We start from the raw sequence: 27,879 nt of genomic DNA on the forward strand, positions 1-27,879 counted from the left end.
CCGACACTGACAATGTTGAGTGTTTACGGAAAAAGTTCAAGGCAATCGTAAAATGCGTTTTAGACAGGTACGTGCCAAGTAAAACTGTGAGGGACGGGAAAAACCCACCGTGGTACAACAACAAAATTAGGAAACTACTGCGAAAGCAAAGAGAGCTCCACTCCAAGTTTAAACGCAGCCAAAACCTCTCAGACAAACAGAAGCTAAACGATGTCAAAGTTAGCGTAAGGAGGGCTATGCGTGAAGCGTTCAGTGAATTCGAAAGTACAATTCTATGTACCGACTTGACAGAAAATCCAAGGAAGTTCTGGTCTTACGTTAAATCAGTAAGTGGCTCGAAACAGCATATCCAGACACTCCGGGATGATGATGGCATTGAAACAGAGGATGATACGCGTAAAGCTGAAATACTAAACACCTTTTTCCAAAGCTGTTTCACAGAGGAAGACCGCACTGCAGTTCCTTCTCTAAATCCTCGCACAAACGAAAAAATGGCTGACATCGAAATAAGTGTCCAAGGAATAGAAAAGCAACTGGAATCACTCAATAGAGGAAAGTCTACTGGACCTGACGGGATACCAATTCGATTCTACACAGAGTACGCGAAAGAACTTGCCCCCCTTCTAACAGCCGTGTACCGCAAGTCTCTAGAGGAACGGAGGGTTCCAAATGATTGGAAAAGAGCACAGATAGTCCCAGTCTTCAAGAAGGGTCGTCGAGCAGATGCGCAAAACTATAGACCTATATCTCTGACGTCGATCTGTTGTAGAATTTTAGAACATGTTTTTTGCTCGAGTATCATGTCGTTTTTGGAAACCCAGAATCTACTATGTAGGAATCAACATGGATTCCGGAAACAGCTATCGTGTGAGACCCAACTCGCTTTATTTGTTCATGAGACCCAGAAAATATTAGATACAGGCTCCCAGGTAGATGCTATTTTTCTTGACTTCCGGAAGGCGTTCGATACAGTTCCGCACTGTCGCCTGATAAACAAAGTAAGAGCCTACGGAATATCAAACCAGCTGTGTGGCTGGATTGAAGAGTTTTTAGCAAACAGAACACAGCATGTTGTTATCAATGGAGAGACGTCTACAGACGTTAAAGTAACCTCTGGCGTGCCACAGGGGAGTGTTATGGGACCATTGCTTTTCACAATATATATAAATGACCTAGTAGATAGTGTCGGAAGTCCCATGCGGCTTTTCGCGGATGATGCTGTAGTATACAGAGAAGTTGCAGCATTAGAAAATTGTAGCGAAATGCAGGAAGGTCTGCAGCGGATAGGCACTTGGTGCAGGGAGTGGAAACTGACCCTTAACATAGACAAATGTAATGTATTGCGAATACATAGAAAGAAGGGTCCTTTATTGCATGATTACATGATAGCGGAAAAAACACTGGTAGCAGTTACTTCTGTAAAATATCTGGGAGTATGCGTGCAGAACGATTTGAAGTGGAATGATCATATAAAATTAATTGTTGGTAAGGCGGGTACCAGGTTGAGATTCATTGGGAGAGTCCTTAGAAAATGTAGTCCATCAACAAAGGAGGTGGCTTACAAAACACTCGTTCGACCTATACTTGAGTATTGCTCATCAGTGTGGGATCCGTACCAGATCGGTCTGACGGAGGAGATAGAGAAGATCCAAAGAAGAGCGGCGCGTTTCGTCACAGGGTTATTTGGTAACCGTGATAGCGTTACGGAGATGTTTAATAAACTCAAGTGGCAGACTCTGCAAGAGAGGCGCTCTGCATCGCGGTGTAGCTTGCTCGCCAGGTTTCGAGAGGGTGCGTTTCTGGATGAGGTATCGAATATATTGCTTCCCCCTACTTATACCTCCCGAGGAGATCACGAATGTAAAATTAGAGAGATTAGAGCGCGCACGGAGGCTTTCAGACAGTCGTTCTTCCCGCGAACCATACGCGACTGGAACAGGAAAGGGAGGTAATGACAGTGGCACGTAAAGTGCCCTCCGCCACACACCGTTGGGTGGCTTGCGGAGTATAAATGTAGATGTAGAAGGTGACGAATAAGGTTGTAAAGAATCAAAATTTTTTTCCGATTAGTTTCTGCAAAATCGTTTGAGCAATATTGTCGGTACACAGTGTCGAAGCAGTCCACCACTCGCCGTAAGCCGGAATTCCCGACGCCACTTTTTGCAGCGGAAAAGCCAAGCTGCTGTCACATCGTTCCGTTATGCCTTCCGACCTCTGCTTCGTGGCGTCACTGCACGCCGTCGCGAGTGTAAAAAGGTAAGTCAGAAACGTAACATCTGGCTGCTGACAACTGAAAAGAGCATAGATCTGGCAGATCAAGTGGAACAAGTTGTCGTTTCACCTCATGGTGAGTTAGCAGAGCCCTCGAGTAGTACTAGTAACTTTACGGTATAAGGGGAGCCTAGAACTATTTGCGAGTAATTTAGAAACTAAGGAAGAAGTAGCACATGCTTGGGAATATGATGACTCGTTTATAACCAAGGGCGGAAATACCAGAATACTAGAAGATGAAACTTCAGAAAGTGTTCCCTTTCAGGTGTTTTCGAAGACAAAAACAATCGGACCATGTATTATCTGAGCGCATCGGATACCCAAATTTCTGCAGGAAATGCTCAAGTCGAGTGGCATGTGGAATCTCTAAGTTCTCAACTTATTGAAGCTGCTTCAGAAATTGCTTGAGTAAATTACTCATATAGAGTGAAATAGAATGCAGAAATCAGTAAAAGATGACGTAACAGCTGAAATGCCTCGGGAAAGCAATGCCTTGAATGCCGATTTGACGAAACTCGAAAATGGGATTTCTAGTGAGGTGATTGATCTGAGAGCATATGTACGGCTTATTCTTCAATTTAACAAACTCAACAAGGACTTAAAGGCAACAATTTCGTTAATGAATGACAAAATCATTGCTGAAGTAAGCACTACCCGTGAACGCAAAGAAATGGTTACAGATTCCAGCACTAAACGATCAAAAACGTTGGATGTGGTTCGCGAACGACGTTATACGTCTCTCCGCAGTGCCGTATGATTCTTAGCCGCGCGTGCCGTATGCTGCAGTGAATATACCGTAAGGAAACTCAGTGAAATGACAAGTTATTAATTTATTGAATATTCATTTTTATTTACAAATTTTCACATTAAATGTTGAAAGTGTCCCCCTTGTTGTTAAATAAAATGTCGTGTGACTAGGGCCTCCCGTCGGGTAGACCATTCGCCAGGTGCAAGTCTTTCGATTTGACGCCACTTCGGCGACTTGCGCGTCGATGGGGATGAAATGATGATGATTAGGACAACACAACACCCAGTCCCTGAGCGGAGAAAATCTCCGACCCAGCCGGGAATCGAATACACAATTCAGTTCGTCTAATCATGTTTCCAAACACAAGCTGTAACATTTCTTCTGTAACAGAAGCAGTGAAAGTGGATATTGCAGTTTTCAAATCATGAGGAGACGAGAAGATTTGATTGCTACGGCTTCTTGAATATTAAATGGTTCAAATGGCTCTGAGCAGTATGGGACTTAACATCTCAGGTCATCAGTCCCCCAAAACTTAGAACTACTGAAACCTAACTAATCTAAGGACATCACACACATCCATACCCGAGGCAGGATTCGAACCTGCGACCGTAGTGGTCACGCGGTTCCAGACTGAAGCGCCTAGAACCGCTCGGCCACCACGGGCCGGCGAATATTAAATAAACGACAAGATAGCGTAGAAGGAGAAGTGGCTCCAACGAATCTCGCGACTGGCTTGGAACGCTTAGGTTCGTACAAGTGGCTGTAGTTGGAAAATTACCTCTTTAACGGATCAAACGAGTAAGTTGTCTCGTAAAATTGTGCACAATCTACCTTGTGTGTCAGCAGATGTTACACTAATACGTTACAGGAAATTTGAATATTTAATCGCCAATGTGGCTTTTCACGGGTAATACTATTATATACGTAGTAGTAGCAGCGATACTATAAAATTGTTGCGAAATGTAGGAAGACCCGCACATGATCGACGCTTGGTGCAGCAACTGCGGCACGTGTTGTGCATAAGCAGGCGGAAAGACTGTGTAATTGATTACACGACTATGGGATAATCAATGGAGCATTCACATCCATTAAATATCTGGGACCATACCTAAGGAGCGATTTGAAGTGGATCTCCGACATAAAACTAATCTGAGATAAGGCAGGTAGCTTGCAAAACCAATACCTAAATACTCCTCGTCAGTCTGCGATTTGCTGCAGATGGGATTGGTAGAGGAAACCGAGAATATCAAAAGAGGAATTCTGGTGTGTTGATGGAAGACATATATTTTGATGGTTAATAAAATTTTTAAGAAACGAGGAAAATGAGGAAAAATGTTTTATTCAGTCTTTACTTAAATTTTATCCATAACTAATAAGATAGAAATCACAATAGCATTAAAAAAATTAGTGCCGTCAAAATCTTGAAAACAGCTGCCATGTTAGTAACAATTTTTCGCAGAGCACTTATCCGCAGCTCATACAACACTAATGTATGCCGGAACCCTGGTATTGAGTAACACTAATTGATACAGGTACGGAAGTTAAGAATTTACTTTTACACTGTGGTGGGTTACGATTTATGCGATGCTAGAAGCAGTGCTGCCAGCGATGTGCGCTATATATGCAAACTACACTCATGTTCATAAATTAAAGATAATGCTGATACAAGGTGAATGTGCCCTCTGGTGGGCGGTTTGCGGGTTTAAATCACCGCGGGGTATGACCATGCGATGCATTTGACCTGCAGTCGTCGCACGATGGCGCTGGCAGCAGTCCACATACGCAGAGGTGTGTTGGTGCATGTCACAGTGTGGTGCAGCGAGTAAGTGTGCAGACATTTTCAGACGTGATAATGGTGACAGCGTGTTAAAAATGGCTCAAAGAACACATACTGATGACGTTATGAGGGGTAGAATACCAGGGCGACTAGAGGCTGCCGGCCGCGGTGGTCTCGCGGTTGTAGGCGCGCAGTCCGGAACCGCGCGACTGCTACGGTCGCAGGTTCGAATCCTGCCTCGGGCATGGATGTGTGTGATGTCCTTAGGTTAGTTAGGTTTCAGTAGTTCTAAGTTCTAGGGGACTGATGACCACAGCTGTTAAGTCCCATAGTACTCAGAGCCATTTTTGACTAGAGGCTGGTCAAACACAGCAGTTGTGCCACAAAGTGGTATCTCAAGATTATGGCAGCGATTCCAGCAGACAGGAAACGTGTCCAGGCGCTACAGTACGGGACGTCCAGAGTGTACAACACCACAAGAAGACCGATATCTCACCATCAGTGCCCGCAGACGGCCACGTAGTACTGCAGGTAGCCTTGCTCTGGACCTTACCGCAGCCACTGGAACAGTTGTCTCCAGACACACAGTCTACAGACGACTGAACAGACATGGTTTATTCGCCCGGAGACCTGCAAGGTGCATTCCACTGACCCATGGTCACAGGAGAGCCCATAAAGCCTGGTGTCAAGATCACAGTACATGGTCACTGGAACGGTGGTCCCAGGTTATGTTCACGGATGAGTCCAGGTATAGTCTGAACAGTGATTCTCACCGGGTTTTCATCTGGCGTGAACCAGGAACCAAATACCAACCCCTTAATGTCATTGAAAGAGACCTGTATGGAGGTCGTGGTTTGATGGTGTGGGGGTGGGATTATGATTTGTGCATGTACACCCCTGCATGTCTTTGACAGAGGAACTGTAACAGGTCACGTGTATCGGGACGTCATTTTGCGCCAGTATGTCCGCCTTTTCAGGAGTGCAGTGGGTCCCACCTTGCTCCTGATGGATGATAGCGCACAGCGCCACCGAGCTGCCATCGTGGAGGAGTACCTTGAAACAGAAGATATCAGGCGAATGGAGTGGCCTGCCTTTTCTCCAGATCTAAGTCCCATCGAGCACTTCTGGGATGCTCTCGGTCGACGTATCGTTGCACGTCTTCAAATTCCTAGGACACTTCAGGAGTTCTAACTGGCACTGGTGCAAGAATGGACGGCTATACCCCAGCAGCTGCTCGACCACCTGATCCAGAGTATGCCAACCCGTTGTGCGGCTTGTGTACGTGTGCATGGTGATCATATCCCATATTGATGTCGGGGTACAAGCGCAGGAAACGGCGGAGTTTTGTAGCATATGTGTTTCGGGACGGTTTTATCACCTTATCACCAATACCGTGGCCTTACAGATCTGTGTCGTGTGTGTTCCCTATTTGCCTATGCTGTTAGAGCCAGTTTTGTGTAGTGCCACGTTGTGTGGCACCACATTCTGCAATTATCCTTAATTTATGAGCATGAGTGTACTTCTCTTACTAGGGTATAGCAATTGCAGTGGCAGACAAACAACGTCCAACTCGGCAGTCGCCGCGAGAGCACGATCGAGAGGTGAATACTGTTTACTCGCTGTCTAACTGTTCAAATACAAGTCGCGACCTTCATTGACAACAGGCCGCGTGTAACTATACATATGACGATTCTACACACAACCAAGAGGTCCCACGAATTCAGAGTCCGCGGCAGGGGCTGAAATATTGCTTGGTTTAGAGGCCGCAACCGAATCACTTGGTGTGAACATCACGTCCGATTACCAGTTTGTATCTGACAGGGATACTACGTTACAAAAGAGAGCTTATTTAAGAGGCGGATAGAACTGCGGCAAAGTTTATAACATCCCAGAATTATTCATGGAACGAAAGTTTGAAGAACAGATGAACATAGCTTATTATGTTGTTGTTGTTGTTGTTGTGGTCTTCAGTCCTGAGACTGGTTTGATGCAGCTCTCCATGCTACTCTATCCTGTGCAAGCTTCTTCATCTCCCAGTACCTACTGCAGCCTACATCCTTCTGAATCTGCTTAGTGTATTCATCTCTTGGTCTCCCTCTACGATTTTTACCCTCCACGTTGGCCTCCAGTACTAAATTGGTGATCCCTCGATGCCTCAGAACATGTCCTCCCAACCGATCCCTTCTTCTAGTCAAGTTGTGCCACAAACTCCTCTTCTCCCCAATTCTGTTCAATACCTCCTCATTAGTTCATCTTCAGCATTCTTCTGTAGTACCACATTTCGAAAGCTTCTATTCTCTTCTTGTCTAAACTATTTATCGTCCACTTTTCACTTCCATACATGGCTACACTCCATACAAATACTTTCAGAAACGACTTCCTGACACTTAAATCAATACTCGATGTTAACAAATTTCTCTTCTTCAGAAACGCTTTCCTTGCCATTGCCAGTCTACATTTTATATCGTCTCTACTTCAACCATCATCAGTTATTTTGCTCCCCAAATAGCAAAACTCCTTTACTACTTTAAGTGTCTCATTTCCTAATCTAATTCCCTCAGTATCACCAGACTTAATGCGACTACATTCCATTATCCTCGTTTTGCTTTTGTTGATGTTCATCTTGTACCTTCCTTTCAAGACACTGTCCATTCCGTTCAACTGCTCTTCCAGGTCCTTTGCTGTCTCTGACAGAACTACAATGTCATCGGCGAACCTCAAAGCTTATTATGTATATACAGGTTATACATATGTCAGTCATGAGATGTGGAGCACTTGGGCTCCTAAAATGACAGTTTGTAAGAGAAAAATAAGGTAAGTGCTGGTGGCAACGTTGTAATTGGATGTACGCGGAATTACTGATAAAGTTCCAGTAAGGAATTAGGAATGAGTGCGCGAGTTTGTATCTAATAAGGAACTTTACACATCCAAAGGATTGATGATTCGAGAGGAGCTTCGACGATTAGATGCACAGAAAGCGTGGTGTCAGGTACGAAGCATGCGCACTTCGCTGAACTATAGGTTCACGTAAATCTGGGAGGAAGGCGATTGCGAGAACTGGCCGCAAGCCTGTTCCCTTACCACTGAGCAAGGGGTAGTGTGGTGCCCAGTGTTGAAAACACATCAGATGGTTCGTCTCTTGTGCCAGCGATCGATTTTGCTGCCAAGTGTGGACAATCGCAGTAAAAGTAATCCATAACTTTGTTTCCTATAGTTGCAGCATCAGTTGCTAACGGTAGGTCTGAAGTGAAATGTAGGAAACACAAAGGTTTACAATCCAGTCTTCCATAGAACGACTATTCCGTAGCTGACGAGCCCTGGTCGCTACGAAAGTCTGTAAATGTTACGAAATGGCAAATACGCGAAATGGGTTCTGTGCGTCCATGTTTGAACTGAAGTACACCCGCCGCTGGATCTCCGGGGTGGGGATGCTTTCATATCATTGGCAGCGGCGTGAGGGTGCGTGGTGGCTGTAGGGAACGGGGCAGCGTGACTGGCGGAGCACGTCCGTGAAAGTGCGACCGAGCGGATGCCGGTCGATACCGCGGGGACAAGCATAGGTTACTATTTGCAACAGCGAGCTCAGACGTAATTGTGATCCTCCGGGCGGGCCGGGGTGGCCGATCGGTTCTAGGCGCTACAGTCTGAAACCACGCGACCGCTACGGTCGCAGGTTCGAATCCTGCCTCGGGCATGGATGTGTGTGATGTCCTTAGGTTAGTTAGGTTTAAGTAGTTCTAAGTTCTAGGGGACTGATGACCTCAGAAGTTGAGTCCCATAGTGCTCAGAGCCATTTGAACTGCTTTTGATCCTCCGGTTCGGAGCCAAGTGATAGGTCTAAACAAGAGGCTCGGACGATTTCGGGTGCGAATTTCTTGGCTTCACATATCAGTTGGAGCATTGAAAGTCCCTCCTCACAACGCACGCGTACACGACAAAAAGGAAGCGGCTACTCGAGTAGAGTACCGGGGTTTTTGAGTTTAGAGAGTCCATCCTTGGCGCCAATGACGAACTGCCTGCCGAAACCTAAGACAGACAAACTACATTACACTGACATCGATTTGTTGTAGAATAATGGAACATATTTTGTGTTCAGACATAATGACCTCTGAGAAGCTCATCTGCAGAAACCAGCACGGTTTTAGGAAACTGCGGTCATGCGAGACACAGCTGGCCCTCTTTGTGCATGATATACAACAGGCTCTGGATACCGGCTCCCAGGTTGACGCCAAATTTGTCGACTTTCGAAAGGCGTTCGACTCAGTTCCGCACTGTCGCTTGCTACAAAAAGTGCGCGCGAACGGTCTATCCAATGACGTATGCGGTTGGACAGAAAGTTTTCTAACAGACAGGGAGCAGTATGTCGTCCTGAACGGGGTAACTTCAACAGAAACAAGAGTAACTTCAGGTGTGCCCCAGGGCAGCGTAATAGGTCCGCTGCTTTTAACAATTTACATAAACGATCTGGTTGATGGTATTGATAGCGGCCTTGGACTGTTTGCCGACGATGCTGTAGTCCACAGGAAAGTAGTATCACGCGGAAGTTGTGAACAAATCAATGAGGATTTGCAGAAAATAAATGCGTGGTGTAATGACTGGCAGTTATCTCTCAATATTAGTAAGTGTAACCTAATGCGTATAACAAGGCGAAAATCCCCATTAATGTACGAGTATAAAATAAATACCCTTTCTTTGGAAGCGGTAACATCAGTCAAGTATCTGGGTTGACTATTCGAAATGATCTCAAATGGAATGATCAGATTACACAAGTAACGGGTAAGGCGAACTCTAGATTGCGGTTTATTGGTAGAATCCTGAAGCGATGCAGTCCTTCAACAAAGGAAATAGCTTACAATACGTTACTTCGTCCAGTCTTAGCGTATTGTTCGTCTGTATGGGACCCTTACCAGTTGGGTCTCATTCAAGAGATTGAGAAGGTCCAAAGAAGAGCGGCAAGATTCGTGATTGGTACCTTTAATCATAGGAGTCCATCCTATGTACATTTAATCATAGGAAGTTTGAAGTGGGACACACTTGCAGATAGACGACGCGCTAAACACAAGGGGCTGCTCACTAAATTCCGAAATCCAGTCTTCACCAAGGATGTAGAGCATATATTATTACCACCAAATTTCAAATCGCGTAATTATCATCATTCGAAGATACGGGAAATTAGAGCTCGTACTGAGGCGTTCAGTCGTTTTTCCCTCGCGCGATCCGCGAGTGGAACAGAGGAGGGGAAATATGACTCTGGCGCGAATTGTGCCCTCCGCCACAAACCGCTTGGTGGCTAGCGGGGTATATATGTAGATGTAGAAGACAACTTTTGTTCTAGCAGATCGGAAAGCTAAGACGTTAATGTGATACTAGTAAACTGGAGGAGCATACATGGTTACGTCCCGGAATTAGTATCGCCAATTTAAGGTAATGTGGTCCAGAGATAGCGTCTTTTACTACTAATCAAAATGCCCTGGGTGCCAAGTTAGATTCCAGTCATTGCTTAAATTTTGAATAAAAATCATGAATTGATGGCCGATGACTTCCGGTATAAGGAGTCACCTTCATTCTGCCAACGGCCTTGTCAAAAAGGACGAAGGAGCGGACAAAATTTCAGGGCAACCTCTTGCGCTTGGACTGGGAATTTGCCCTAGAAGGCGGAAGAACCAACAATGATCAATGGCATGAGGGTACAGAAGACAATAAAAGCCGCTGCATTCAAGGTACTTAATGTCTGTCTGCAGGATATGTGGCTTGCTACAGGAAAATTTATTCTGATGATATGTGATCAAAAGCTTTCGGATTAGGTCCTCATTCAGCTTTCCGACAGGGGACTGATAAATAAGAGGTAAACACGAGAGAACCACTGAATAACCAACGGGAATACAACATTCTGCGACTCGGAGCGTGCAACATCAGAAGCCTGAACGTGATAGGGAAGCTAGAAAATCTGAAAAAGGAAATGTAAAAACTTAATCGAGATAAGTGAGGGTCAGTGAGATGAAATGGAAAAGAAGATACGAATTTCTGGTCAGACAGATATAGGACAATAACAGCAGCAGAAAACGGTATCATGGGAATAGGATTCGAGAGGATTAAGATAGTTGCTCCAAACAGTTCGGTGCACATTCGACAGTAGGCGAACGCTAGCAATAATAGTTCAAGAACGCGTCCTTCGTCACAACCGCAAGATGCGTACACAGAGAAAATGTATGAGAACGTTGAGCAATTAACTCAGTATGTAAAGAGAGGCAATAATCCAAAAATAATGAGGGACTGCAACGCTGTAGCAGGGGAACGAACAGAAAACAGAGAAACGGGAGGAGAAGGTGCAGCTGGAAAACGCCTAAAATTTCGGTAAGTATGCGTAATATACACTGAAAAATCCTCATTAGGTGCAGATGACAAACTGGAGCAAAATATCAGTTATACTGCAAATGACAGATAGCTAAATAAACGTCAATAGGTGATATTAGGAGCCGCGCGGGATTAGCCGAGCGGTCTCAGGCGGTGCAGTCATGGACTGTGCGGCTGGTCCCGGCGGAAGTTCAAGTCCTCCGTCGGGCATGGGTGTGTGTATTTGTCCTTAGGATAATTTAGGTTAAGTAGTGTGTAAGCTTAGGGACTGATGACCTTAGCAGTTAAGTCGCATAAGATTTCACACACATTTGAACATTTTTTTGTGATATTAGGATATATATTTTTTAATAATGATACGAACTGCGAAGGACCAAAAGAACTCTTACAAATCAACATAAATATTCCAATAAAAAGTAAACCTAACAAATTAGATCCTCCAAGATTTAAAAAATGTAGAAAAAACCCACAAAGGACAAAATAAATAAATGGCACGTTGAGGAGTTAGGTTTTTGTCGAAATGGGGAAATGCTCAAGAGATACAGGCAAGACTTCTTTATACACGACTAAAAAGAGATCTGGATAAGGGAACAATTGTCCGAACCTTGGACCACGGCTGTTATCCACCCACTACACAGGGAGGAGGATAAGGGCAATCCAGGCAATATAGAGGAATCTTGCAGTGAACACATAGTGCGTAGTGATGCGATCACTCTGTTGTAGAGATAATTCAAAAGCCAAGATCGCTTAAATACTGTTTACTGGATAACCGGTTTCAACACACTAAAGGTGCCATCATCGGATCTGTGAAGATATAACATGACAGCGTTGAGGGAGGGCTTAGATGAGTTACACTATACGGTATACATTACTATTAGCACAGTACCACATACCTGAATGTAGATTAACATTTATAAACCATTTGGATATAACGATACATGAGGTAGACCAGCTAATATAAAATAACTGTAAAACGCAAGTCACAAGATGAAACTATTTGCTACATGACCGCTGCTCGGCTAAAAACCGTCGGCATTACATTGTCCTATTCCGTGCACGTATACCTGCTGTGATTCCAGTGGTTCACAACCGGCGCTGCCCAAGGAGTGCACACACAGTCCCGCGGTATAACCACCCATTACTGCTGCAATACAACTTTACTATTACTGGTAATCAAATACCCACGCAAAGAACACTTTCGCACACACTTACTGTACATACTATACATTCTATGCATACTATACATACTATAAAGTACGTCAATTACAGAGTAAAACCTCTGAAGCAAAAGCACTATCCATGTTAGCGCCATACAAAACTACATATTGTAATTTACCCTTATTCATATATGAAAGTCGGGAATATACACATAGTAAAGCTGTTCACAACACAACTTGATACAATGTGACGAGTGATTAAAACCTGTATGCTGGGCTTTCCCTGACTGGGCACTACGGTCTTCGGTATCGTAAGCGCTAAAGAATTACTAACTTGCTAAAAAAGGATGTCACCATCTATACACTCATTATCAATCTAGAACGGATCGACTATGAAAACCTGCATAGACACATGAACTTACGGAATTCCAGGTCAGAAACAAACCGAGGGGTCACGGAAAGAGGGGAAAAAACAGACATGCGCACCAAGACGCACAACCACTCCATGTGTGCTCCCATCGGCATGGCACTCGTTCGGTCCATTCAACTCACCGAATGGGGAGTAATGGAAAACCATATCACAACGATACCAAGAAAACTCCCATTGTGGCCGGCCATGCACAAATACATCTGTAGAATATAGAAACGTGACGAAGACACATTTGGCGTGCAAGGGTTATCATGAAGCAAAGATTTACTGGCGAGGCTGACCAACTACACGTCAGGCCTCATAACAAACATTTACCTTAACATGGCACTGCACATACAAGATTTTATCCAAGGTGCTGTATGGAAGAATCAAGGAACAACTAAAACAGCCACGGGCGTACCAGGGAGGTTTCAGTCCACGGAGAAGATGTGCAGAGTAGATTATTAGTTTAAAATTGACTATGGCGTATCACAGGAGACTGAGCAAACCTCTCGCTATAACATTTTTAGACTTCGAGGAGGCATATGACTGTCTCCATAGACCTTCAGTATTAGAAGGTGTGAGGAATCTAGGATTTCATCCAGAACTAATTAAACTAATCTAACTTGCTCTGACCATCACCAAGTCAAAAGTCATGTTTAGAGGAGAAATTTCTAAACCAATGCTCACAAAAACAGGTTTAAGAGAAGGTGACTACCTATCGCCGTGACTGTTCAACCGTCCACTGGAATATATGAGAGAATGGTGCAAGGATAATCTGAAGAACAAAGGAATTGTTGATAATGTTGCACCTCTTGTTACACCTGTTCGTCAAACCAGGCAAGAAGTTACATCACTACAAGAAATAGCACAGAAAATCGGCCTTAGAATAATATGTGAAAAAGCAGTGATAGTGCTAACTGATCTACCAGTTGCAAACAAAATTAGAATAGAAGAACACGAAGCCAAAATTGTTGATACATTTAAATAGTTAGATGAAATCATAACGTACAATTTAAATGAGAAACCAACATGGCAAAGAAGTACACAAAAACCTACAAACCAAATTACATTACGAAAACCACATACAACAATATAACAAAAAAACCTATCAATAGTTGCAAAATGAAAACACTATAAAATAGTTACCCAAGCATAAATATGATATGCAGCTGAAATCATCTTCAACAAAACTAATACGGCAGAAGTTCACAAAATAAACAAGATAGAAAGAAGAATAATTGCGACATGCATAAATAAACAATATCAAGTAAATGAACATTAGAGAACATCTTCAAATGAAACAAGATACAAGGAAACAGAACCAGTAATGAGAACAATTAAGAAGAAACGCATCTTCTTCCAGGAAACAGAATTAGTACGAGAATAATAGATAAATTGTGGAGTAGAAAGAGAAACATTAAATGTCTCACACAAGATAAGGAACATACCAAAGAATCCAAATCACAGTAGATGATATAAAAAAGCAAAAGAGACAACCGAAGTACTACAAGACACACACAAGCCAGACTACAAACGAAGCTCAATGAAAGAACTGTAGGAAGAATGATCTCAGACGAAGAAAGAATGAAAATATCTGAAAGAATGACGAAATATTGGGCAGACAAATGAGCAACACACCCTTTATATTATAAATTATAATAGCCCTTGTATAACCATTACATTATTGAATTGCCTTATTGCATTGCTATTGAGCTGAAATGCATTATTGAATGACAACAACTCCTTATATAAACCTTTTTAAAATTGTCTAGAGTGGTCCAATGAAGGCCACAAAATAATAATAATAATAATAATAATAATGTACTGAACATAAAAACCATAATTCCAAAACTGTATGTATTATCATGCAAAAATTTTACTTATTATTTTACAGAAAATAAAAAGAACCCACTACAAACGTGAGACTTCACCGAAACATGCATGAGTATTAAGTAAAGTTTGTTGTAGAACTTCATTTCCATAATTATATACAGGGTGACAATTATTGAACTGTATGAAATAAAATCGTCAAAACTTCTGAACGGTTTACGTTAGGACGTTCAAATTGCACCCTTGGTCGCGGGGAATTATGGGAATTAGTGTGCACACTTTGATGTGAATATGGTTTGGTTTAGCGACGAAGCACATTTTCATTGGGATGGGTTCGTCAATAAGCAAAATTAGCGCATTTAGGGGACTGAGAATCCGCATTTCGGACGGAAAAGTCTCTTCACCCTCAAGGGAATAATCGGTGCGATACTCCTTGATGGCACGGTGACTTCCGAACGGTATGTGAAGGCTTTCGTAGATGATTTCATCCCCATTATCCAAAGTGACCCAGATTTCGCTCAAATGTGGTTCACGCAAGACGGGGCTCGGCCCCATCGAAGCAGGAGAGTGATGTCCTGAAAGAGCACTTTGGGGACCGCCTTCTGGCTCTGGGGTACCCAGAGGCCACTGACACGGGCCTCGATTGGCCGCCATATTCTCCGTATCTGAACACATGCCACTCCTCTTTTTAGGGCTATATTAAAGACAAGGTGTACAGCAGTAACTCCAAAACCATTGCTGAGCTGAAAACAGCCATTCAGGAGGTGACCGACAGCATCGATTTTCCAACGCTTCAGCGGTCATGCAGAACGTCTGCGCCATATCATCGCCAATGATGGCAAGGATATCGGACATGTCATAACCTAAATCCAAATGTCTGTAGTCACGTTTACATGTTGAATGAATTGTGTGCACGCCGTAGTTTCTAACTAGTTTACGTTTTTTTTTTTTTCATATACGAAGGTCGTTCAATAAGCAATGCCCCCCATTTTCTTTCTCTGAACATATTTATTATTAAGAGTCAGAATTTGGTGGCAATATACATCAACATGTCTTGTCCATGTCCTATTTTTCTACGTAGTCTCCATCACGTTCTGTGGCGGTACGCCAACGTTGTGGAGGAGCATGCTGTTAAAAACTCTTGTCCTGCAGGCATAGCCATGTTTTCACTGCATGAGTGACACCCCCATCACCCTTAAAGTGTGTTCCTCGAAGAGAATGTTTAAGTGACCCTAAGATATGGAAGTCCGAGGGTGCCAGGTCTGGACTGTAGAGTGGATGAGGCAATGATGTCCAACCCAATTTGGCGAAGTCTTCTCGGGTTCTTACACTTGTGTGTGAGCGTGCATTATTGAATTGGAGCAAGATTTCTGTTGGATTCTTGTCCGATCGAACACGTGGGAAACCGTTCTTGAGTTTATGCAGAGTCTTTACGTATGCCTCTGAATTGGTGGTTGACCTTCTTGACATCACATCAACGAGAATTATGTCGTCATCACAATCCCAGAAGACTGTCACCATGACTTTTCCGGCAGAGCGAGTTGTCTTGAATTTCTTCTTTTGAGGTGAATGAGAATGATGCGACTCCATACACTGCCTTTTTGTTACAAAGTGGTGCAGAAAGCTTTCTTCCGCCGTAACGATCCGTGACGGAAAGGCCTCTCCGTCGGTCTCAAAATGCTCCGACCATTCAGATGAAATGGCCTTTCTTGTGGTCCGCTGTGAGCATTCGTGGAACCCATCGTGAGCACCTCTTTCAACATCTGAGAGTCTCGATAGTTGCAGACTCACTTCTAACGCTGACCGACAAATGTAGAGCCAATTGTCGAGTTGTGATGTGCCGGTCTCCACGAATAATGGCATCCGCACGAGTCAGCATGTCTGGAGCAGTAGCTGATCATGGAGCTCTGTTTCTGCATTTCCTGAGGCTCTAACTTTCTATACCCAGCGCCCGACTGTACTCCTATTAACTGCAGCATCGGCATGCGCTGCCCACAAACGTTTATGGGTGTTCACCACTTTCTTTTCTGCAGACACTAATTCAATAACAGTGGTTGTAACGTGAGTCGTATGTAGACGCCATTTTGACATTTTGACGCTGTACTACGGCTCTGCCATCTGCCAGAACGGTTCGAAACTCCACCGCCACACAGAACAAACATCAACTGTGAAGCACCTGCAAAGGCGTTTGTCTATGTATATTAATGGCTTTTACTTTTTTTTAAAGTGGGGCATTACTTATTGAACGACCGTTGTAGTTCAATAATTGTGACCCTGTATTTGAAAGCAAGCACGGAGAAAAGTGAACTTCAACCACAACATGAGTTCCCCGTGTTGGTTGATTAACCGATGCCAGTAATAACGTGTTGCAGAATGGCCGAGCCTGTCGTTGCGCTGGTTAGGCGACGCCGGCCGGCAGAAGGAGAATACGCACCCTTGAAGAAGAGCAGGCCCTCCCTGGAGGTGAAGCCGATGATGAGCGGCCGCTGGCGGAAGGCGCCGCTGCGCAGCAGGTCCGCCGGCTCCCTGGTGATCAGCGCCCCCGGGCTGCCAGCCGCCTCCAGCACCGGCACGAACGGGAACTGCTCCAGCATGTCCACGTCCTGCACACAGCGCCCTGTGCCACACTCCCTCCACGTCTCTCTGCAAAGTCAATACTGGTGACACGCTAAAACTGGCTCAGACTGGCAGCCGAGGCATCATACACTACTGGCCATTAAAGGTGCTTCACCATGAAGATGACGTGCTGCAGACGCGAAATTTAACCGACAGGAAGGAGATGCTATGATATGCAAATGATCAGCATTTCAGAGCATTCACACAAGGTTGGCGCTGGTGGCGATTCCTACAACCTGCTGACATGAGGAAAGTTTCCAACTGATTTCGCATACACAAACAGCAGTTGACCGGCGTTGCCTGGTGAAACGTTGTTGTGATGCTTCGTGTGAGGAGAAGAAATGCGTACCATCACGTTTCCGACTATGACAAAGGTCGGATTGTAGCCTATCGCGATTGCTGTTTATCGTATCGCGACATTGCTGCTCGCGTTGGTCGAGATCCAATGACTGTTAGCAGAATATGGAATCGGTGGGTTCAGGAGGGTAATACGGAACGCCGTGCTGCATCCCAACGGCCCCGTATCACTAGCAGTCGAGATGACAGGCATCTTATACGCATGGCTGTAACGGATCGTGCAGCCACGTCTCGATCCCTGAGTCAACAGATTGGGACGTTTGCAAGACAACGATCTGCACGAACAGTTCGACGACGTTTGCAGCAGCACGGACTATCAGCTCGGAGACCATGACTGCGGTTACCCTTGACGCTGCATAACAGACAGGAGCGCCTGCGATGGTGCACTCAACGGCGAACCTGGGTGCACGAATGGCAAAACGTCATTTTTTCAGATGAACCCAGGTTCTGTTTACAGCATCATGATGGTCGCGTCCGTGTTTGGCGACATCGCGGTGAACGCACATTGGAAGCGTGTATTCGTCATCGCCATACTGGCGTATCACACTGCGTGATGGTACGGGGTGCCATTGGTTACACGTTTCGGTCACCTCTTGTTCGCATTGACGGCACTTTGAACAATGCACGTTACGTTTCAAATGTGTTACGACCCGTGGCTCTACCCTTCATTCGATCCCTTCGAAACCCTACATTTCAGCAGGATAATGCACGACCGAATGTTGCAGGTCCTGTACGGGCCTTTCTGGATACAGAAAATGTTCGACTGCTGCCCCGGCCAGCACATTCTCCAGATCTTTCACCAATTGGAAACGTCTCGTCAATGGTGGCCGAGCAACTGGCTCGTCACAATACGCCAGTCACTACTCTTGATGGACTGTGGTATCGTGTTGAAGCTGCATCGGCAGTTGTACCTGTACACGCCATCCAAGCTCTGTTTGACTCAATGCCCTGGCGTATCAAGGCCGTTATTACGGCCAGAGGTGGTTGTTCTGGGTACTGATTTCTCAGGATCTATGCACCGAAATTGCGTGAAAATGTAATCACATGTCAGTTCTAGTATAATGTATTTCTCCGATGAATACTCGCTTATCATCTGCATTTCTTCTTGGAGTAGCAATTTTAATGCCCAGTAGGGTATATCGAGGATGGTACTGTACGAAATATGTATAATCCTGGTAAAGAAATGATACGTGATGCGGTCGCTGAAGCTCTTGGGATGAACACAAGATTGGGAAAAAAGGCGATATCCGTGAAGGAATGGGGAAGCAGGGAAATTGGTGAAGATGAAAACCGAGGCCTGAACAAATGGCTGAGCACTCGGCTTGATGATGACCATATAATATACAGGGCCAAAACGAAAGAAGCCCAAAGGGCCATTACTAAAGTTAAAAATGAGTCATGTCAGAAAGAGGCAGACGATATACACTAAGTGAAAAAAAAAATCAGAGCACCAAGAACGAGTTGCGCAACACAAACAAAAGTTTGTAGACCTGTTTCTACATCTGAAACATGATGTCTATTCAAATTTCGCGCCAGTCGCGTAGGAGAGGCGCTAGTAGTGCCAATATGAGGATGCAAATCAGGACTGCTATAAATACGTAACAGACGTCAGCTTTGAGATTGGACGTGGTGAGTTGATATTGGTCAAGAATGCATTTAATTCTACTCGGACGCCATTATCTGCACCTCACAGAGCTCGAACGACGTCATGCAATACGGCTAGGAGAAGCTGGATGTTTCTTCTGCGATACTGCAGAAATACTTGGCACGATTGTAGCCACTGTACATGACTGTTGGCAGCGGTGGCCACGAGAATGTACGATCTTGAGAAGACGGGGCAAGTGGCACTACCAAGGGGGAAGACTCTCGTGTTCGGTGTACGCCTCTGGCGCATCAGCAGTTTGAGCAACAGTTTGTACCACAGTGACGCTAATAATTATTACAAATCGGTTACTTATGGACAGCTCCGAACCAGACGCCCTGTAGCGTGCATTCCACAGTCTCAAAACCATGCAACTTCAGTGGCGTCAAGCGAGAGCTCATTGGAGGGCAGAATTGAGGTCTGTGTTTTTCTGATGAAAGCTGGTTCTGCCTCGGTACCAGGTGACGGCCTGCAACCAATCTGTCTGCATGCTAGACACACGGGACCTACACCTGGAGTTGCGGTCTGGGGTGCGATTTTGTATGACACCAGGAGCACTCTCGTGGTTACCTCACGCATCCCGACTGCAAATTTGTACGTCAGTCTGGTGATTTGACCTGTTGAGCTGTCATTCATGAACAGCATTCCAGGGGATGTTTTCCAGCAGGATAACGTTCGCCCACATACCGCCGTTGTAACCCAACATGCCCTACAGGGTGTCGATATGTTGCCTCGTCCGGCTCCATCAACATATCTTTCCCCAATCGAGCACATATGGCCGGCCGATGTGGCCGAGCGGTTCTAGGCGCTTCAGTCTGAAACCGCGCTACCGCTACGGTCGCAGGTTCGAATCCTGCCTCGGGCATGGCTGTGTGTGGTGTCCTTAGGTTAGTTAGGTTTAAGTAGTTCTAAGTTCTAGGGGAAATGGAGCCAAGAAGACCAGTGGATGTAGGTTTCTGGGAGTTACGATATCATGAAATGGAGAAAATGAAGATGACGTAAGTAATAGAGCAGGGCAAGATGCACTTACGACAAGGTGGTCCTTTGGAATAACAAAATAACACAAAAGGGCTAAACATCTGATATACTCTTCAGCTGTTGATAACTCTATGTACGGTGCAAAAACGCGGGTAATAAACAAGTGTCAGAGAAGGAAGTCACTTGCGCTAGAGTTGGAATTTGGGGTCCAAGTTGCTATATCTCTAAGCTGGACTGTGTGCCAAACATCAACATAAGACAGTATATGTGAAGAACAGAATGGTTTTAGATGAAGGCGCTTATGTATTGATAGAATATTAACATTACGGAATCCAACAGAAAAGAGAACTGTCAGAGGGGGTTGGGGTTGGGTTGTTTGGGGGAAGAGACCAAACAGCCAGGCCATCGGTCTCATTGGATTAGGGAAGGATGGGGAAGGAAGTCGGCCGGCATTTGCCTGGAGCGATTTAGGGAAATCACGGAAAACCTAAATCAGGATGGGCGGACGCGGGATTGAACCGTCGTCCTCCCGAATGCGAGTCCAGTGTGTCAGAGGGGCAGAGACCTATTTAGTCTTCGAGGATTTGCAGAAGCCCTATGACATGGTGCCACAAAACAGTCTGTGGTATTCCGAGAAATAAAAAATCGACTTCATAGAAATGAAACGTCTGAAATGGTATGGATATCCAGAAACAATTGACGACTGCCGACGGCCAAAGAGAGAGTGGTAGTAAACCCAGCGCAAAGAAGAAACGCGAACGACATGGAGCCTCTGTAGGCGAGAGGTCCGGGACGCGACGGATGCGAGAGGGCTGCAACAAGGAGACTAGCAGCATCGGAGGAAGTGGAGTACGGGAAACAAGAAGAGGCGCCAGTCACAGAATATTCGGAAGATGATGATGATAAAACTGTGTGCCTTATTACAGTACCTGAATAATCTAAATGTACCCAAACTGACATCGTGTAAGACGCTGCTGTAGTAAAAGTCCCCCCCCCCCCCCCCCGGTTGAATAAAAATATCTTTGGTACCCAGTCATACTTGCTTTCACTTAATCACTTATTCCACTTATTCTTCCCTATGCCAGGCAATTCCAACTTCCTCAGCATCTGCCAGTTCTTCCAGTTACTACTGCTAGCGACAGAGTTGATCCTCGAATCGGAGCAGAGAATATTAAGCGCGTATCCTGATTTTCGGATCTGCAAAGCCTCCGATGTACGACAACTACAGCACAATTCATGATCTGTATATCTACATACTGGTGGGCAAAACTTCGGAAAAAAGTAACTTCCGCATGACATGCAACTGCAAAGTAACACATCTCGATGAAACTTGAACCATACATAGAATGAACTACTTCATTATAATACAGAAGATAACACAGAAGAATACGTAAAAATACGAACTGGGATGAGTCTTTTATGCAAAGACAATAATTACAGTGAAGTCAGTGTAATTTATGAAGGTCTCCTAGACATTACAAAAGGTGGGACATATACCGCGTGTTCACCACTTAGGCAGTACATGCTCTGCAACAAGCTCCCATGCTGGCTGTAAGGTCGGTAAGGAGTTCTCGTGATAGGGCGTTCCATTTCTACACGAGCGCGGTTGATTATTATTGGATGATGATGATTACGTGTTTAAAGGGGCTAAACTACTGGGTCAGCAGTCCATTCCACGAGAGAAACACGTAAAAAAGGTAAAAAGCGAAAAAATGGGGGCTTAGCTGCTTCACCTATATAAGAAAGTTTGAAAAAGGGCGTAACAGTAGTTGTAACAGGATACATATTGCACGAGAGGGTCTACAGGGTCTACAAGGTGAGGGGGAAAGAAAGTAACCTGCAGTCGCATGGGGACACCCGCCGCAAGGGGAGGCACCCCTCCCCCCCCCCCCCCCCCCCCTACAACTACCCGTAACACTGAAAGTGGAGGAGTATTATAGTTAAGTGTAAAATCCGCTCTCCCTCAGGAAATATAACGCTTTGGTAGTGGCCTGAGCATGCAGCAAATTGCCCAGCAGGGCGCACTCGACATGAACGTGCAGCATCCTATGGCAGCTGCAGTGAGGAGAATCCTCCCAAGGCAGAAGGAACTCGTGGGTGAGTCGTGTGTAGTTGATGTATAGCCGGCACAACACAACGGTACGATTCCAAGAGCCCTGGTAAGATATATGCCACACCTTATTGGACCATTTAACCGCTCTCGACTTGTTTTGAGTCGTAGTAGCCTGACATTCCAGTTCCCAGAGCCTCAAAATGTTGCGTCGAAGCTATAATCGTAAGTCGGTTCCTGGCATTCCAACGTCAAGTTGACCTACTGTAATTGCGTCTTTAGCTAGACGGTCGGCGAGTTTACTTCCTGGAGTGCCCATAACTCTCAGTGTCCAGATGGGGGTCACCGTCTTTCCATAGCTGTAGACGTCAACCTGTTGGTTCTGGATGTTGAGGCGACCAAAAGATTTTTGGGATAGCATACAAATATCTCTTTTAAACAAGTCATGGTGTCGCTACAGTAGGGAAAGTTCGATACAGCCAGGGATTTCATGTAAAGCAAACCTCAGATATGGTAACCAACTCCGCAGCGTATACACTGTAGGCATGTGGAAAAGCGTAACCAATCCTGTCGTTAACTTCCAATGCATACCAAATTAGAGTAAGCGTGGAGGACTGAACGAAACAGGAGTCGGAGAAGGGTGGGATCGGTATCCTTCTTGGGGCCACAAAAGAGGTTCATCCATATCACAGGTCAGGGGACAGACCAAGGGCGGGGGGAGGGGGAGGGACACAGACTAATGGAGACTTTTGGAGGTCCTTCGAGTGTCGATTTGGATCACAGATGGTCTACCCAGTTTTCTTAGTCACTCCTCGTGGGTCGCGGACCACACAGTTCTTCTAAGATTTTACAAAGCGCTGATTTTATCCCTTTTGAACTATGGATGTGTTGCCTATGGTTCGGCAGTACCGTCCATAACTGAGCTTTCTGGCGTTCAGTTGGGAATGGGAGTCTTCTGTACAAGCCCTGTTGAAAGCCTGCTGGTGGAAGCCAGTGTCCCACCAATGCAGGATAGACGACAGCAGTTTGTGGACAATTACACAGTCAGAATGTGTTAGAAGCCTATTCACCCATGTCACTCTGTTCCACAGCCAGCAGTTCAGGCTGTTGCTAACAGGACTTGTAGATAAGACCGCCATCTACATCTACATCTACATCCATACTCCGCAAGCCACCTGACGGTGTGTGGCGGAAGGTACCTCGAGTACCTCCATCGGTTCCCCCTTCTATTCCAGTCTCGTATTGTTCGTGGAAAGAAGGATTGTCGGTATGCTTCTGTGTGGGCTCTAATCTCTCTGATTTTGTCCTCATGGTCACTTCGCGAGATATACGTAGGAGGGAGCAATATACTGCTTGACTCTTCGGTGAAGGTATGTTCTCGAAACTTTAACAAAAGCCCGTACCGAGCTACTGAGCGCCTATCCTGCAGAGTCTTCCACTGGAGTTTATCTATCATCTCCGTAACGCTTTCGCGATTATTAAATGATCCTGTAACGAAGCGCGCTGCTCTCCATTGGATCTTCTCTATCTCTTCTATCAATCCTATCTGGTACGGATCCCACACTGTTGAGCAGTATTCAAGCAGTGGGCGAACAAGCGTACTGTAACCTACTTCCTTTGTTTTCGGATTGCATTTCCTTAGGATTCTTCCAATGAATCTCATTCTGGCATCTGCTTTACCGATGATCAATTTTATATGATCATTCCATTTTAAATCACTCCTAATGCCTACTCCCAGATAATTTATGGAATTAACTGCTTCCAGTTGCTGACCTGCTATTTTGTAGTTAAATGATAAGGGAACTATCTTTCTATGTATTCGCAGCACATTACACTTGTCTACATTGAGATTCAATTGCCATTCCCTGCACCATACGTCTATTCGCTGCAGATCCTCCTGCATTTCAGTACAATTTTCCATTGTTACAACCTCTCGATATACCACAGCATCATCTGCAAAAAGCCTCAGTGAACTTCCGATGTCATCCACAAGGTCATTTATGTATATTGTGAATAGCAACGGTCCTACGACACTCCCCTGCGGCACACCTGAAATCACTCTTACTTCGGAAAACTTCTCTCCATTGAGAATGATATGCTGCGTTCTGTTATCTAGGAACTCTTCAATCCAATCACACAATTGGTCTGATAGTCCGTATGCTCTTACTCTGTTCATTAAACGACTGTGGGGAACTGTATCGAACGCCTTGCGGAAGTCAAGAAACACGGCATCTACCTGAGAACCCGTGTCTATGGCCCTCTGAGTCTCGTGGACGAATAGCGCGAGCTGGGTTTCACACGCTCGTCTTTTTCGAAACCCATGCTAATTCCTACAGAGTACTCGTAGATTTCTAGTCTCCAGAAAAGTCATTATACGTGAACATAATACGTGTTCCAAAATTCTACAACTGATCGATGTTAGAGATATAGGTCTATAGTTCTGCACATCTGTTCGACGTCCCTTCATGAAAACGGGGATGACCTGTACCCTTTTCCAATCCTTTGGAACGCTACGCTGTTCTAGAGACCTGAACGCCAGTGTGGTGAACAGGATCCAGAAAGCTCAGTATGGACGGTGCTGCCGACACAAAGGCAACACATCCGTAGTCCAAACGGGATAAAATCAGCGCTTTGTAAAATCTCAGAAGAACTGTGTGGTCCGCGACCCATGGGGAGTGACTAAGAAAATGGAGAGCATTCAGCTTCTTCATACAAGCTGCCTTGAGCTGGCAGACATGCAGCAGCCAAGTTACCTTCTGGTCACATAAAATACCTGCGAACTGAAAAGTTTCAACAACTTCAAGTGACTGGTCACCTAGATAAATTTATGGGTGCTGGTGCACAGTCCAGAGCCGGCAAAAATGCAGAAATCGTGATTTTGTAGGAGAAAATTGGTAGCCATGATTCAGGGCCTAGTCGTGTACTCCCCAGACAGCTCTCTGAAGTTGGCCCTCAACGGTGTACAGCGATGCGGAGGCACAGACCGGGCAAAGATCATCCACATACAGAGATCGTGAGGTCCACTGCATTTGTGATACCACTGATGGCGATAGCGAAGAGCGTTACACTCAGAAACAATCCCTGAGGGACACTAGTTCCCTGCGCATATTGGTTGCTGAGAGTCGTACCTATCTAGACCCGCAGAAATGGGTAAAATGCCCTCGAGACACCACTCATGCTGTATTGATAGCATGTGATGTCGCCAGGTGGTATTGCATGCCTTTTGTAGGTCAATCGAATGTTGGCGTCGGGCAAAAGCATTGTGCACTGCAGATTGCAGGCGAAACAGGTGATCTGTGGTGAACCAGAAACCGCAAAACCTACTTTCGAATCGCGATGTATCCCCTCCAGCTTCACGGCACCAACAAAGATGGCGGTTGACTATTCATTCGAATAGCTCACACAGCCCATTCGTCAGAGAGATTGTCCAGTGGTTAGTTAAAATATGTGGGTCCTTTCCCAGTTTCAGGACTTGAATAATAATACCCTCCCGCCACTGGGAAGGAAATTCTGCTTCCCACCAAATACAATTGAAAAGCCCGACGATATGTTTCATGCTGTCGACACGATGATGTTTGAGCATTTGGTTGCGGATTTTGTCAGCTGCAGGGGCCATATCTCGACACTCTGCAAAAATGCTGCAAAGCTCCCATTCACCAAAATGTTGTATGATAGAGAATCATGTGCATGGAAGGAGAGCGGGAGGAGCTCAGTAAGGTATATCCGGGTCAGGACATGAGGTTGGTAATTACTGCAAGCGGACACTTCAGCGAAGAGTGCCGCAAAACATTCGGAAAGTACTGCAGAATCAGTGAAGAGATGCCATGATGCCAGGAACCACCGTAGGTGGTGGACGGCTGCAAATGCGGTGGAGTTTAGTCCACACTTGGTACGATGGGGTGTGGGTTCACATAGATAATGCGTATTGCTCCCAACACTCCTGCTCCTTTTCTTTATTAAAAACCGCATTTTCGCCCGGATCTCTTGAATGCTATCAAATTATCCATAGAGGGGTGGCACTTGTGCCGCTGAAGCGTCCTGTGGCGCTCCCTGATAGCTGTGGCTACGTCTTCAGACTACCATGGCACCGGTGGGCATCGGGATGAGCCAGAAGAATGAGGTAACATTGCTGCTGCAGCTTGAATAGTAGTATCAATAGTACCCTGTACCACTTTGTTGATATCTGTCGTATGACGGGCCGCAAAAGTGGCTGTAAAGGAGAAAGCCTGCCAGTCGGCTTTCCGAAGCGACCAGTGTGGAGCATATTCCAGTTGTCTGTGACTAGGGAGGGAAAGAACGATAGGAAAATGGACGCTGTCACAAAGATTGCCATGGACGTGCCATTGAATCAGGGGTAAGATACTTAGGCTCCAAACTGTGAGATCAATAGTTGAGTGTGTTCCTGGGTGCACTGATATGTGTTGTAGTTCCAGTGTTGAGTGGGTAGATGTCCAATTCCGAAAGGAGGCGTTCTAGTACCCAGACTCTATGAGACACAGTGTCGCCACCCCCCAGAGGATTAAGGGCATTAAAGTCCCCGAATATGAGGAAGGGGGGAGATAGCTGTTCCACTAACTCTAACAGCTCGTGATAATGGAAAGGTCCGTCTGGGGTAGATAAACATGAATTGTCGTATCTCCCCTCATCACCAGATGTCACCAGATCTCAATATTAATGATCCTTTGTGGTCTACTTTGGAGAGACGGTTGCGTAATCGCTATCCATCATAGTTACCAGAACTTGCCACTGTTTAGCACGATGAATGGTATAAGATTCCTTTCAAAACATTACGGAACCTGTATTCATCCATTCTGAGACCGCGGGAAGCTATTTTGAATGCCAGGTGGTTTCCAACGCCGTATTAGGCATGGTAATATGTCTTTGGTTTTTCCACATTTCCGTTCTACACCTTTATAATCCTCACTGCTGTCAGGACCCCAGACTATAATAAAGCATATTGTACAGGTTCAGCCAGTAATTCTCAGGCAGACCCAAACGGCCCAGCGACCTATATCTCTAACGTACACTCCTGGAAATGGAAAAAAGAACACATTGACACCGGTGTGTCAGACCCACCATACTTGCTCCGGACACTGCGAGAGGGCTGTACAAGCAATGATCACACGCACGACACAGCGGACACACCAGGAACCGCGGTGTTGGCCATCGAATGGCGCTAGCTGTGCAGCATTTGTGCACCGCCGCCGTCAGTGTCAGCCAGTTTGCCATGGCATACGGAGCTTCATCGCAGTCTTTAACACTGGTAGCATGCCGCGACAGCGTGGACGTGAACCGTATGTGCAGTTGACGGACTTTGAGCGAGGGCGTATAGTGGGCATGCGGGAGGCCGGGTGGACGTACCGCCGAATTGCTCAACACGTGCGGCGTGAGGTCTCCACAGTACATCGATGTTGTCACCAGTGGTCGGCGGAAGGTGCACGTGCCCGTCGACCTGCGACCGGACCGCAGCGACGCACGGATGCACGCCAAGACCGTAGGATCCTACACAGTGCCGTAGGGGACCGCACCGCCACTTCCCAGCAAATTAGGGACACTGTTGCTCCTGGGGTATCGGCGAGGACCATTCGCAACCGTCTCCATGAAGCTGGGCTACGGTCCCGCACACCGTTAGGCCGTCTTCCGCTCACGCCCCAACATCGTGCAGCCCGCCTCCAGTGGTGTCGCGA

At 45.6% G+C, this 27,879-nt stretch overlaps 1 protein-coding gene across 1 annotated transcript in view; it reads right to left on the reverse strand.

Annotated features, from left to right (window-relative positions):
- Nucleotides 1–27,879, reverse strand: part of LOC124616580 (juvenile hormone esterase-like) — a 412,155-nt gene that overhangs the window by 89,654 nt on the left and 294,622 nt on the right. The window contains exon 6 of the mRNA XM_047144901.1: nt 16,984–17,152. Coding sequence (XP_047000857.1) covers nt 16,984–17,152 — 169 coding nt within the window. The remainder of the gene's footprint in view (nt 1–16,983; nt 17,153–27,879) is intronic.

The sequence above is a fragment of the Schistocerca americana genome, chromosome 5, assembly GCF_021461395.2.
Source record: "Schistocerca americana isolate TAMUIC-IGC-003095 chromosome 5, iqSchAmer2.1, whole genome shotgun sequence".
Lineage (NCBI taxonomy): Eukaryota > Metazoa > Arthropoda > Insecta > Orthoptera > Acrididae > Schistocerca > Schistocerca americana.